The sequence below is a fragment of the Pseudorasbora parva genome, chromosome 21 (genome assembly GCF_024679245.1).
Source record: "Pseudorasbora parva isolate DD20220531a chromosome 21, ASM2467924v1, whole genome shotgun sequence".
NCBI lineage: Eukaryota > Metazoa > Chordata > Actinopteri > Cypriniformes > Gobionidae > Pseudorasbora > Pseudorasbora parva.
Genome location: NC_090192.1, coordinates 26596220 through 26608667, shown reverse-complemented (window position 1 = coordinate 26608667; position 12448 = coordinate 26596220). Strand labels below are relative to the sequence as shown.

Sequence of the window (12448 nt, the reverse complement as noted above, 5' to 3'; positions counted from 1 at the left end):
CATACTGACAACAAAGGAAGTATTCACCACGCTGAAACCTGAGAAATTTTTCACAATGAACTGGGTACTGTAGCTCTGCAGATGGGTTAATTTTGTCTTTCTGTGTCACCCACGGCTGGTAAAGTCGCGTGGGCGGAAGAGGACGGCGCTGTCGCGATGAAACAGGCGCATCCCTCAACAGCTCTCAAGAAATCGTACCAAGTTAAATAGTGGTGTTCCCTCTCCACAGATCTGAACGTCCTTTATAATTAGACACATATACTCAGTGTGACTGCAATGGCACATTTTTTTTTTTGGCACTTACTCAGTTTACTTAGCATAAGATGTTTACACTGCATTGATTCCTGCAAGTCTGCCGGTGTCATGCAAGATAAAATCAACCCGAAGAGACCTATCCTCCTTGGACACCAATGGAATCTTTTTATGGGAATCTTTTTTGTACTATTTTTTTGCCAGATTAGAAATTATGGATTTACTTTACAGTTTATTTCTTCGTAATCATGAAAACATACAGCCTGACAAGCCAGACCCACATCAAGATGTTTGGTCTGGAAACTCACAATTGACAGGGCTCAATCCGAGGGGCGGGATAAACGGTTGTCTTTCAAACTCCCTCTGCACACAATAGGATAGCGCTACAACCAACCCCCCAGCTTCTGTGTTTACTAGTAGCACGCAAGCGCAACTCTGCTGTCATTATGTTAAGCCCCGCCCACAGACCCTATGCACGATGTGATTGGCCTTACCAGAGTTTGGCGTTTACAGCTCAGACGTGTATTGAGAGTTGCTAGACGATACTCGCGACAGATTATATTTGCTGCCGCTAGGGTGCGTCCAGATTTCTAGGCTAGAAAACATGTTAAGTGCATATTACCCATCAAAAAAATGAAACAAGAATTTTTTTTGCACGTGTATATTGTAGCTTGCATTTTATACACTACACATCAAAAGTCAACAATGGGGTCAATAAGTTTGAAAAGGGAACCATACCTCAGTGTTGTAGTCGAGACCAGCTCATTCGAGTCCGAGTCGAGTCCAAGTTCAGAGAGGGTCGAGTCCGAGTTGAGTCTGAGTTCAGAGAGGGTCGAGTCCGAGTCGAGACCGAGTTCAGAGAGGGTCGAGTCCGAGTTGAGTCTGAGTTCAGAGAGGGTCGAGTCCGAGTCGAGACCGAGTTCAATAAGGGTGGAGTCCGAGTCGAGACCAAAACCAGAGAGAGCAGGTGCAATCAAAGATATATTTACATAGATTCCTCATTCGATCCGCGCAGGCACTAATGAGGAATATATATATATATATATATATATATATATATATATATATATATATATATATATATATATATATATTTATTGCGCCAAGATTTCTATCTATCTATCTATCTATCTATCTATCTATCTATCTATCTATCTATCTATCTATCTATCTATCTATCTATCTATCTATCTATCTATCTATCTATCTATCTATCTATCTATCTATCTATCTATCTATCTATCTATCTATCTATCTATCTATCTATCTAGCCTAACTTTACAAAGCTGCTGTTTTTTTTTTACCTGATCACCTGCTCCTCCTCTCCCTCTGCTGACTTTTCTAACCTGCTGGTATATTTACCTCGAATTTATTATATAAACATTTTAAGAGATTATACACCTCATAACGTTTTGAAATTTGTGTATAAACATTCATAAAATTCTAACATAGTAGAGATTATAAAAAGAAAGAAATGAAGTATTGAAACCGCCAGTAGGCGGCAGCGATTCACTGTTTAAATGAGTGAGCCACTTAAATCGTTCAATCATCCAATTCGTTCAAAAGTCAGATTAATTTAGGAAGAAAACAAAAACCGAAGTGAATACTTTTGTCATTGACAATTACAGACACTATTGAAAAATGAAATAGCAAAACAGGCTGCTTTGGTGTTATACTGATAGTTATATTGCAATGGATTAGCTAGCTATGTGTACTTAGCTATTACACAATATTCTCATACCTCATTCTCTAAATATAAATATAAAAATATTTTGATTTTGATCTATTGTGATTTTCATGTTGAAATATTAGGGGGGTTGTAACTGAGGAATTTGAATGGGATTTGGTTACATCCCCCCCATAAACTACGCCCCTGAGTCGCGTGCAGTTGCGCTTAAGAAAACCACACATCATTGGAAGTGTCAAACATCAATTACCTAGAAATATTACCATTGAGTAATAATCATTAATATTTTGAACAGGACTCGAGTGGACTCGGAAATAAGTCTGAGTACTAACATGTTCGAGTATGAGTCAATTCCGAGTCCAAATGGACACGAGTCCATGATGAGACCGAGACCATTAAAATATGGTCTCGAGACCGAGTCCGAGTCTCCAGTACAAATCACTGCCATACTTTTATTAAACAAGGTTGCAGCATTAAGCTGATCAAAGTGACAGAATTTGACATTACAAAAAAAAAAAAAAAAAATTCAAATAAATGCTGCTCTAAATGCATCAGTTTCCACAAAGTGATTTAGCAGCACAACCATTTTTTAACATTCATAATAAAAGGACATGTTACTTGAGTAGCAAATCAGCATATTAGAATGATTTTAGAAGGATCATGTGACACTTAAGACTGGAGTAATGTTTGCGGAAAATTCAGCTTTGCAATCACAGCAAAAAATTACATTTTAAAATATATTAAAATAAAAAATAACTATTTAAAATTGTAATAATATTTCACAACATTACTGTGGAATATTTTACTGTATTTTTTGAAAATTAAAAAAAAAACTTACTGACCCTAAACTTTTTCAAACAATTGTGGAATGTTTTGTTTGGATCAAGTTGAAGGAGTAGTTCACTTCAGAATTCAAATTTCCTGATAATTTACCCCCGATGACATTCAAGATGACTTTCATGTCTTTCTCTCTTCAGTCGGAAAAGAAATAAAGGTTTTTTGAAGAAAACATTCCAGGATTTTTCTCCATATAGTGGACCTAAATAGTTTGAAGCTCCAAATTGCAGTTTCAATGCATCTTCAAAGAGCTCTATGCGATCCCAGCAGAGGAATAAGGGTCTTATCTAAAGAAACGATTGGTCATTTTCTAAAAAATATAAAAATATAAATACTTTTTAGCCACAAATGCTCTTCTTGCTCTGATCTGCGATGCATTACTCTTTACGTTGTAAAGTTCACACGTGATGTATGTGAAAGTACTGATCAAGTGTTTACAATGCCCAAAGACTAAGTCAAACATTCTTCACAAAAAAAGGTAAAGCAACGATGTTGGACGATTTTGAATTTGAAAGACACAAAGAGAAGAAGTTTTATTAGATAAGACCCTTATTCCTCTGCTGGGATTGTGTAGAGCCCTTCGAAGCTGCTTTGAAACTGCAATTTGGACCTTCAAACCATTGTACCCCATTGAAGTCCACTATATGGAGAAAAAGCCTGGAGTGTTTTTATCAAAAACCTTAATTTTTTTTTCGACTGAAGAAAGAAAGACATGAACATCTTGGATGACGACGGGGTGAGTAAATTATCAGGACATTTTAATTCTGAAGTGAACTACTCCTTTAAAAGAAAAACTATGATGTGTGAGAATTTTGCACATCCTCCAAAATCGGGATGCAGTAAACAGTAAACAAAAAAGGTACAATTTTGGTGATGGTAAATACGTAGGTATGAATTATTTTTTGTGTGTGCATAATTTAACACAAATTTACAACCGGCAAGTCTGTTGGACTAAAAGCAAAAACAAAAGAAGTTTAGAGTCGGTCCTAAATTGACAGGGTCAGTAGGGTTACGGCAAACAAGAATATTTTTAAGGATGGCCTGGGCATCGAAAGATGGCAATGGTATGAGTAAATTTATAGAAAACAATGGTTTCCAATTTTATGATGCCTGTCATATCCGGAGTGAGACCGGAAGTTTGAGCAGCATGTTAAAGGGACGCACAAATGAACCACATCACAAAAGGTTACTCAGTGAGTATTTATTATATTCCACTAGAGTCTGAGCTCTAGCATACATACACTGTATGTCTCATTCCACTCTAAATCTAGTGTGTTCAGCAGCATGTTGCTTATCCAGGGCTGATCAGCTGCACTGCATAGAAAGGTTGCAAAGAAACATGCTTGATCATTTAGAATGCAGGTTGTCACAGATCAACTGAGCCCACGAGACAAACCTATGAAAGGTTTAGTCTCAGCGTTCCTCCTCACATTACAACGTTATTGTATTTCCATCCCTCAAGACTACTGTCTTGTACGATAGGTCTAGAATGAGGCGGAACATCGACTCGGGCATCCCCTAGAGGTTTGCCCTGCCACTGTATAATGCCTTACAGTGCATTTCATTCATGACTGCTTTTTGATGGCTGTATTTGCTACTGGTGTAATAATCTAAGATATCTAGCGGTCCGACTATGGAAAGATCCCACGGTGATGTTTGCGTGGTGTGAGGGCAGCTCTCACTCCAGCAGCTGTCTCCTCAGCTCCTGAGGGCAGGTGACTGGGAGGGAACAGGCGAAGTTCTCACACACGTAGGCAGTGGCTGTGCCGTCCCGCGGAACCAGTGTGGAGAGAATAGGCAGCCGCTGATAAAGGAAACCCTCTGTGTTACCATCTGCCAACATCATGACCTGAAACAGAGGAAGAGAGGGGGGGGGGGGAGAGAGAGAGACAGAGAGAGAGAGAGAGAGAGAGAGAGAGAGAGAGAGAGAGAGAGAGAGAGAGAGAGAGAGAGAGAGAGAGAGAGAGAGAGAGAGAGAGAGAGAGAGAGAGAGTGAGAATGGTGATTGTGATGTCAGTAAGGTGGGATGATGGGAGAGTCATATACTTTACCTCTAATGTAAAATGTATGACTCAAAGGGCTCCATATGCTTTCTTGGCTAGTAATAAAGTACAGGGCAGGGTGATTATAGTGACAGCCCCATCAATGGTTCATTTCTACGATCTTTGTTTATAGCTGGCCTCTTAATTTCCTTGGGTGTTACAACAACCCCGAGTCAGGCATCTACTATGGGACGAGATGACCTTGACCTGTCTCTGGTCACATTTACACCTTCAGCTCATCAGCATATAAGATATATTTCATACCCTTTCAGCTACTAACACAATTTTACACCCCTGTGTATTGCAGCCGGTGACCACTTAATAAACTCAGAAACCCAGACAACGAAACCATAATGTTTGTAACGATCTGCAAATTTAAAAAGTCGTAATGTTACAAGAATAAATGTTTAATGTTTTGAAAGTCATAATGTTTCAAGAATAAAACTAGGAGAATAAAAGTGTGAATAAAGTATAAAGAAATATTTTGAGAGGGAAAAAAGATAATGTTTGTGTGTAAGTAATAAAAATACAGTCAAAATGTTATTTAACATAAAGTTAAAGAGAGAAAAATTAAGTTTGCTAGTAATGTTCTGAAAATAAAGTCAAGATTTTCTGAGATTGAAGTTGTAATGTTTTATAATGTTATATAAGAGTAAAGTAATGAAATTAGGAGACTAAAGGCGTGTGAATAAAGTAATATATAAAAAATATTCTGATAGGAAAAATATCAATGCTAAGAATAAACTTTGCTAGTATTGTTTAGTCTTAGAATTAAGTTGCAATGTTTTAAGAATACAGTTATAATTTTACAAGAATATTGTCATACAATTAAAACAAAACAGGTGTGTGAATAAAGTATAAAGAACTATTTAGAGAAGGGGAAACAATGAATATTATGAGAAAAGGCATAATTATCACAACAGGAATAGGAACAGAACCTTCATCAAACCTAGATATGGATGTGATGGATTTAAGTAAATCTTACTTTAGGATTTGATTGACCAAATATCTTTAATCCAAGATGCTACAAATATATTTGGACAGCAACTTTGATACTGATACTTTAATTTTTTTATGTTAAATCAAAAGATTATATATTAAAAAAAGCATTTTCAAAACCTTTGATTCTTTTAAATTTGAACTAAAAAGCTATGTGCAATAAAGTGTCTTAATAATTAAATTCTATCGATCCATGCAGACTGTAGCATCACACCCCTCCCGCTCCTTCACCTCTCTCAGAGGGGGGAAAGTCTGAAATAACTCAATCAGGGCCATGTCCAGTCAGGGGGGCTGACTGGCACAGCAGCAGGGGAGGACACTGTGGCAGCTACACTGGATTCTTCCTCCTATAGCAGGGAAGAATAAACCTTTCACCGAACAATACCACAGCAGGATGGCAGACAGCAGAGAGAGAAAAGCAAGAGGCTGAGCTGCCCAGTGGCCAAGAGGTACCGAAGGGAAAAGGATGAAAGAGTAAATCCACTTTTCTTCAGCGGGACGCTTTTACTGCCAAGCCAAACGCTCAGTGAAACCCAAGAGGAGGGCACAGGAAAGGACTTGTGAATGTGACAGAGGTTAAATCTTAGGACAGCTCTCGAGTCTCAGAGTAGACCCAGCTTTTTGGAGGATATTTCAGTTCTACCAAGAGCCAGACCATTCTCTCTGCTTTCTGGTCTTGACACACTCGGTGTGATTTTTGACAGGCATGGTTAACAACTCAACTCTGCGAAACCTGTCCCTGGACTTCTAAGCACAATATATTGTTACTGTCTGTTTGCGAGGATCTTGCCTTTATTGCATCTCAGGGGCCGAGACAATTCCGCATCATTACTTTCCCGCTAGCAGGATGGCAAGGCTTTCTGTCATATTTGTCGTGACCTCACGCGGGTTGTCTTCAGACTGACTCAAAGAACTGTGACAGTCCACTGAGGCAACATATAAAAAATGACAAGCAGACACAACATAGACTGAAAAGATGCATGGAGCCCGGGGTTAAGCAAAGGCTGGACTTTCTTGCAGTTTAGTGCCACATTAAAATAAAAAATAAGATTGAGAGAATAAAGTCAAAGGGCCCTATTTTAAAAATCTAAGGGCATGGTCTGAAGTGCATGGCACAGGTGGACTAAGCGTGTGTCTAAACCCATTTTGCCAGTTAAATGATCCAAAAGGGTTGTACCTAGTCTCTTAAATCAGCACTAGGTAACGTTTCAACCATCATAATATATTTTCAAGACTCTTGTAAAGATAAATCGACTTACAATAGGTTGAATGACACGTCTGCTATAGCATGATGGGGTCTGTATAGTTTTTAATCGTACTTTTAAACTTCGACTACAAAACTACAAAATTCGACTGCTTTACGGCCTATACATCACTTTCACCACCTCCTCCACTTCCTTACATGCGGACGTGCAAGCCCAACTATCATTTGTTTGTCGGATGTTATAGTCATGTCCGAAGCAGCACAAACACAACTTAAGTCTAAACACAGCAGGCGACAGGAGCATTTAGAACTAATACAAACGAATAAATAGGCTACTAAATGAACAGAAAACTGTCAATAGTGTACTTAAGTTAACGCGCACATGCTTGCAAACACACACACATACTCGCAAGCACACACTCGCAAGCACACACAGACACACACTCGCACTCACACACTGTAAATGTTAAAATAGTGGGTGCATTTTTTATTACTCACTTTTGTGTTTCGAATCCTTCCGCCAAGTGCAAAAGACCTCAGAGAAATGTCAGAAGGCTACGATCGATTACGGTCTATTACTGAATCGATGGAATATTGCCTATGCACATCCCAATGCATTGATGCAACAATTTATTTTAACCCCTGTACCGCCTATATGAACATATTACTAATGCACCCTTTAAATGACATAAAAAATACTGCTTTGTTGATCAATGGTGCAGCCATTTTCAGTGCCTCAACATAGCAATGCGCCGGAACGCACCTCATTTTCCGACCAGCCCATGTGCGAACAGATGTACACGGATGCATTTGCTATTTAAACAACGTAGAGCTGGAAGTGAAAATGATAACTGCATCGGGCTGAAACTATCAAAAAACACTTGTCATGCCAGTTGTATGATAGGGCCCATCATGTTTTGAGACATTATAGACAATTATTGTCTCATAATAGAACTTTTACACGAATAAAGTCAGGAATAGAATAGCAGAATTACAAGATTAAAGAGGCAATATTTCAAGAATAAAGTCTCAGAATATAATTTTACGTCATTAAACTCAAAAACGTACATATTTTTACGAGATACTAAAAATGCTGTCATTGCTTCTCAATGCACCATGGAGGAATAAAATACAGCTAAAAGAGGTCTAATAAATAACATTCTATACAGTGCCAACGTCCTGAAGTCAATCGTTTTTTTGAGTGGGTTTTTGGTTGAATGCCTGAAATAAGGTGTGTGGATATTTTCATGTTTTATAGTGTCACATTAAATACATCAGTAATACCCCTGTGACTTTAGACATCTTTTCTTTTTTAACTTTTGACAGTCGCTAACAAGTGAGTAAATAGGACTCTACAGGTTATCAGGGACTTTAAAAGTCATCATGGTGAACAGGTAATCTCATCTAAACACTTTTTCATCCTTGTTGTGTTCATAATCATGCTCTTGCAAACTATTCTAACTCAAACTTTCAGGGAAAATTATTATTATTATTTCAAAATAAAAACTGAAAGAGTTGTTTAAAGCTCAGTGGTGGTGACATTGAAGTCATGCGACTAGGGTGTAGTTCATTTATAGCCTACATTTTTATCTTTTTACTTCTCTGGTGATTGCATTTAGGCTTTAAAATTCATAAAAGTTCTCTTTATTTGTGAAGATTATCATGATGAGCAATACGTGTAAGAATCTAACTTTTTTTTGGTCACAGAGCTTATTTTCTACAATGACCCAAAAGCCAATGGAAAAATCACATTGGCTTTTTGTTGAGGGAACCGGGCTGATGCCAATTTCTGGTTTGGCCTACAAAATCGTATTATTGCTGCAGCACTCTCTACAGAGATTGCACTATTAAAATTTAGGAAGTGGTTTTACATCATGCTACGTTCCAGACAACTCCAGATAAGTCCACCCTTTCCAATAAAAATAGCATGGGAATGGTGCTTGAGGTTGGATTTCCAACTTAAAGTCTGCATGAAATGGAAATTGCAACTGTCAATTATTCTCTATTGTGATATCCACGTGAAATGGCTTCTCGGACAAGAAAAAATATAGGACGGGATTTGATTTTGTCCATCAGGATTTGATTGGATCTACACTGGAATTGGCTGGAATACACTACTATTGTATAGATTTTTGGCCCAATTTGCAGCCTGGACAAGTCGATGCAAGCTGGCGAAAGATGACCATTTTCACACAAAATCGCGTCTATAATGGGAAGACTTAGCTTCAAACTGTGATTACCTCTATGTTTGATATTTTGAAACACGTTTAGAACACATATTGTTTTCATTTGTCATGCGTCTCCCTGCCTGGCACATGTTTGTGTTCCGATTTTAAAAGTCATGCAGTGTGTTCTACACTTTTTCTTCATTTCTATCAACTGCTTCTGTTGTCTGGCTGGCTATCACCAGACCAAGCCCTTTAAGACTGAACGTTGATCTGGGGAGTCTGCTCGATATTTTCTACTGCACAAGAGGCGTGATCAATGGGCATAGTCATATAACTCTGTATGAAATTGGATAGTCCTTCAACCAATCAGACCCCAAGAGCGTGATCAACGGGCATAGTTCAAATGACTCAGTATGAAATTGGATAGTCCTTCAACCAATCAGACAACAAGAGCGTGATCAATGGGCATAGTTCAAATGACTCTGTATGAAATTGGATAGTCCTTCAACCAATCAGACGACAAGAGCATGATCAACGGGCATAGTTCAAATGACTCTGTACTAAATTGGACAGCCCTTCAAACATTTAGCCCAATGATCCATCACTTCTCTATCTATCATTGTGTTAAACCCGCCAATAGTGCGCCAGCTGGATAAGCTGGTTTGTGATTAGTCCCCGCAAATTTGTAACAGAAGCAGGATATAAATATCGGGCTAGGTTAACCCAGTCTACTACTACTGTATATATTATATACTCTGATGCAGTACTATTTTGATGTATTGCATGAACTATGACAGCAATTGTGAACATTGTTATTTATCTTGTTACCTGACCTCTTGTCTGAGCCCCTATTTTAGCCCAGTCTCACGTCCTTTGGATTAGTCCGGTAGTGTTTTGGCCTCTGCTGGCTCTGCTGGTGTTGTCTGGATTACATCTCAGCTTCTGTGTTTTGTGCTTTTGCTACAAACCCAAATTCGTGAATCCATCTCCTACTGCTCTGTTTTCTGATTCACAAATTCCCAGGAGCTAAGCCATGATTCCATCCCAGCTACCATGCACTGATATCCTTCTTCCAAGACTGTCAGCTCCTACCTACTCTCACCTAAACACACACAAAATCAGGCACAAACACTCAAACGGTTGATTAGTCTGGGGAATTTCATCAGCTTCTACTCCTGGCAGGATGGAGCCTCTCTGGAGAGCTTGAGGCTGTCAGCGCGCACAAGTGGAGCACACAGCCATTAGTCATTTAATTATCTGCCGTAAGTTTGTTTCCTGGTTGGAGAGGAATGGAGCATCATGACCTCATTGATTCTGGCATCTTCGTCTATACCCCTCAAAGGTAAAGGCCACAGTACAGAATAAAGTATGTGTGCAGTGCAAGGTACTGTCAATGGTTCTGTGACAGATTAAGGGCCAGATTTTCTAACAGCTTTCACCAACACACACCCTCTTTTGGCATTAAAAAACTACTGTCGGGATTTACTAAAGACAAGCAGTGAAAAATTTGTGCGGAAAAGGTGTAGAAAGTTATTTTTGTGGCTGACCTTATTCCATATGCATTTGCAGTTTTCCTTTCAGACCCAAAATTGATGTGAGGAGCGTTAAAATTAATCACACACAAGCTGATTTACTAAGGTTTGCGCTAGTCAATTTACTGGTATTTGCACCATTATTTACCGCCCAAAAGAGCATGTCTTAAACCAGACGCTAATTTGTGCTGCTCTTGGTGGATTGCGTTTGTCATTATGAAAATTAAGATTCAACCAAAATTATCTGGTTGCGTCTGTGTTCTGTAATTTGTGCGTCATCAGAAGATCACACGCTAAACTTTCTACTCCTATCGGCGCTTTTATGGGATTGCGCTCGCATGCTAATTTGCCCTGATTAGTAAAGCTGGCCCTTAATGATAAAACCTCAATGGGAGTTTTTCACATTTTGACTAAATATGTTCAGATTTCTGTTTCTCGAAATGTATGTAAATTAGTGCATATTTAATTACATAATGTCTCATTTGCATAGGTAAAAAGATTTAAAAGATTTCAGAAAACTTGTAATACAATGCAATGTTTTATGTAATCAATTAACTGGGGAAATATAGTTATATATATTAGTTATGTTTTACCCTATTTACTTGGGATGTCTTACTTTTAATTAAAAAAAAAAAAAAAAACTGGTAAAAAAAAAAAAAAAACTTTGTTGATTATAACTGACATCTATACAAAGAAAGGATTTTTAGAAATCTTGAAAAGTATAAACATGAAAAGTATGAGCATGTACAGCACTCAATACTTAGTTGGGGCTCCTTTTTCCTGAATTTGTGGTAAGCAATGCGGTATGGCATGGAGTCGATCAGTCTTTGGCACTGCTCAGGTGTTATGAGAGCCCAGGTTTCTCTGGTAGTGGCCTTCAGCTCTTCTGCATTGTTGGGTCTGGCATATCGCATCTTCCTCTTCACAATAACCCATAGATGTTCTATGGGCTTAAGGTCAGGCGATACATTTGAAATATATCAGTCTGTGTGTAATGAATGAATATAATATACAAGTTTCACTTTTTGGATGGAATTAGTGAAATAAATAAACTTTTTGATGATATTAATTATATTACCAGCACCTGTATATTGTAATACACCTTTTGATGTTCAAGCATGTTTTTTATGCTATAACTTATTAAAGTGGATGAAAAGACTCTCCTTGCTGCCGCTTAAACTGAGGCGCAGTGATCTGTCGCTCCACACTGATTTATACAAGTCAAAATAGCATTTATCATTAGAATTTTGTGGACAAATGGACAGAATTGAAATCTGAGAACGTGTTTCTTATTAGAAATACACATTACACATAATGTTTTGTGTAGGGGAAACTGCGGACCTGCCACTACAGGTGATTCATAGGGTCGAAGACTGATCGCAATTATTTTTTTTTACTGTTGTGCAGTAGTGCCACGTTAACTAAATTCAACACAAAAGAGATTTTCTTCACACAGTATGTCACAATTTTCCCACCCCTTTTGATTGACAGGCTGTGACAAAACACTGATGGACAGGATTACAAAACCAGAAAAATCTTTAAAAGTGGGGACAAGAAGACTCCTCCGACTTACAGCCACAATCAGCAAAGTTACACTAAACAGATCAAAAAGCAATGCGACAGGGATTTCCAGCATGCCCACAACTGCAAAAATGTGAAAAGGGCAAGCACCTAAGCTGAGAACATTTTCTTCTTTTCTATTTCATCTGATCTAGCACATGTCCTCT

General features: G+C 38.3%; 1 protein-coding gene across 1 annotated transcript in view; it reads right to left on the bottom strand.

The window, feature by feature from the left end:
* Positions 1 to 3685: 3685 nt before the first annotated feature.
* The window catches only part of spata20 (spermatogenesis associated 20), a 50814-nt gene continuing 42051 nt past the window's right edge, over positions 3686 to 12448 (bottom strand). The window contains exon 16 of the mRNA XM_067429279.1: positions 3686 to 4625. Within this exon, the coding sequence (XP_067285380.1) occupies positions 4455 to 4625 (171 nt within the window). The 3' untranslated portion in view covers positions 3686 to 4454. The remainder of the gene's footprint in view (positions 4626 to 12448) is intronic.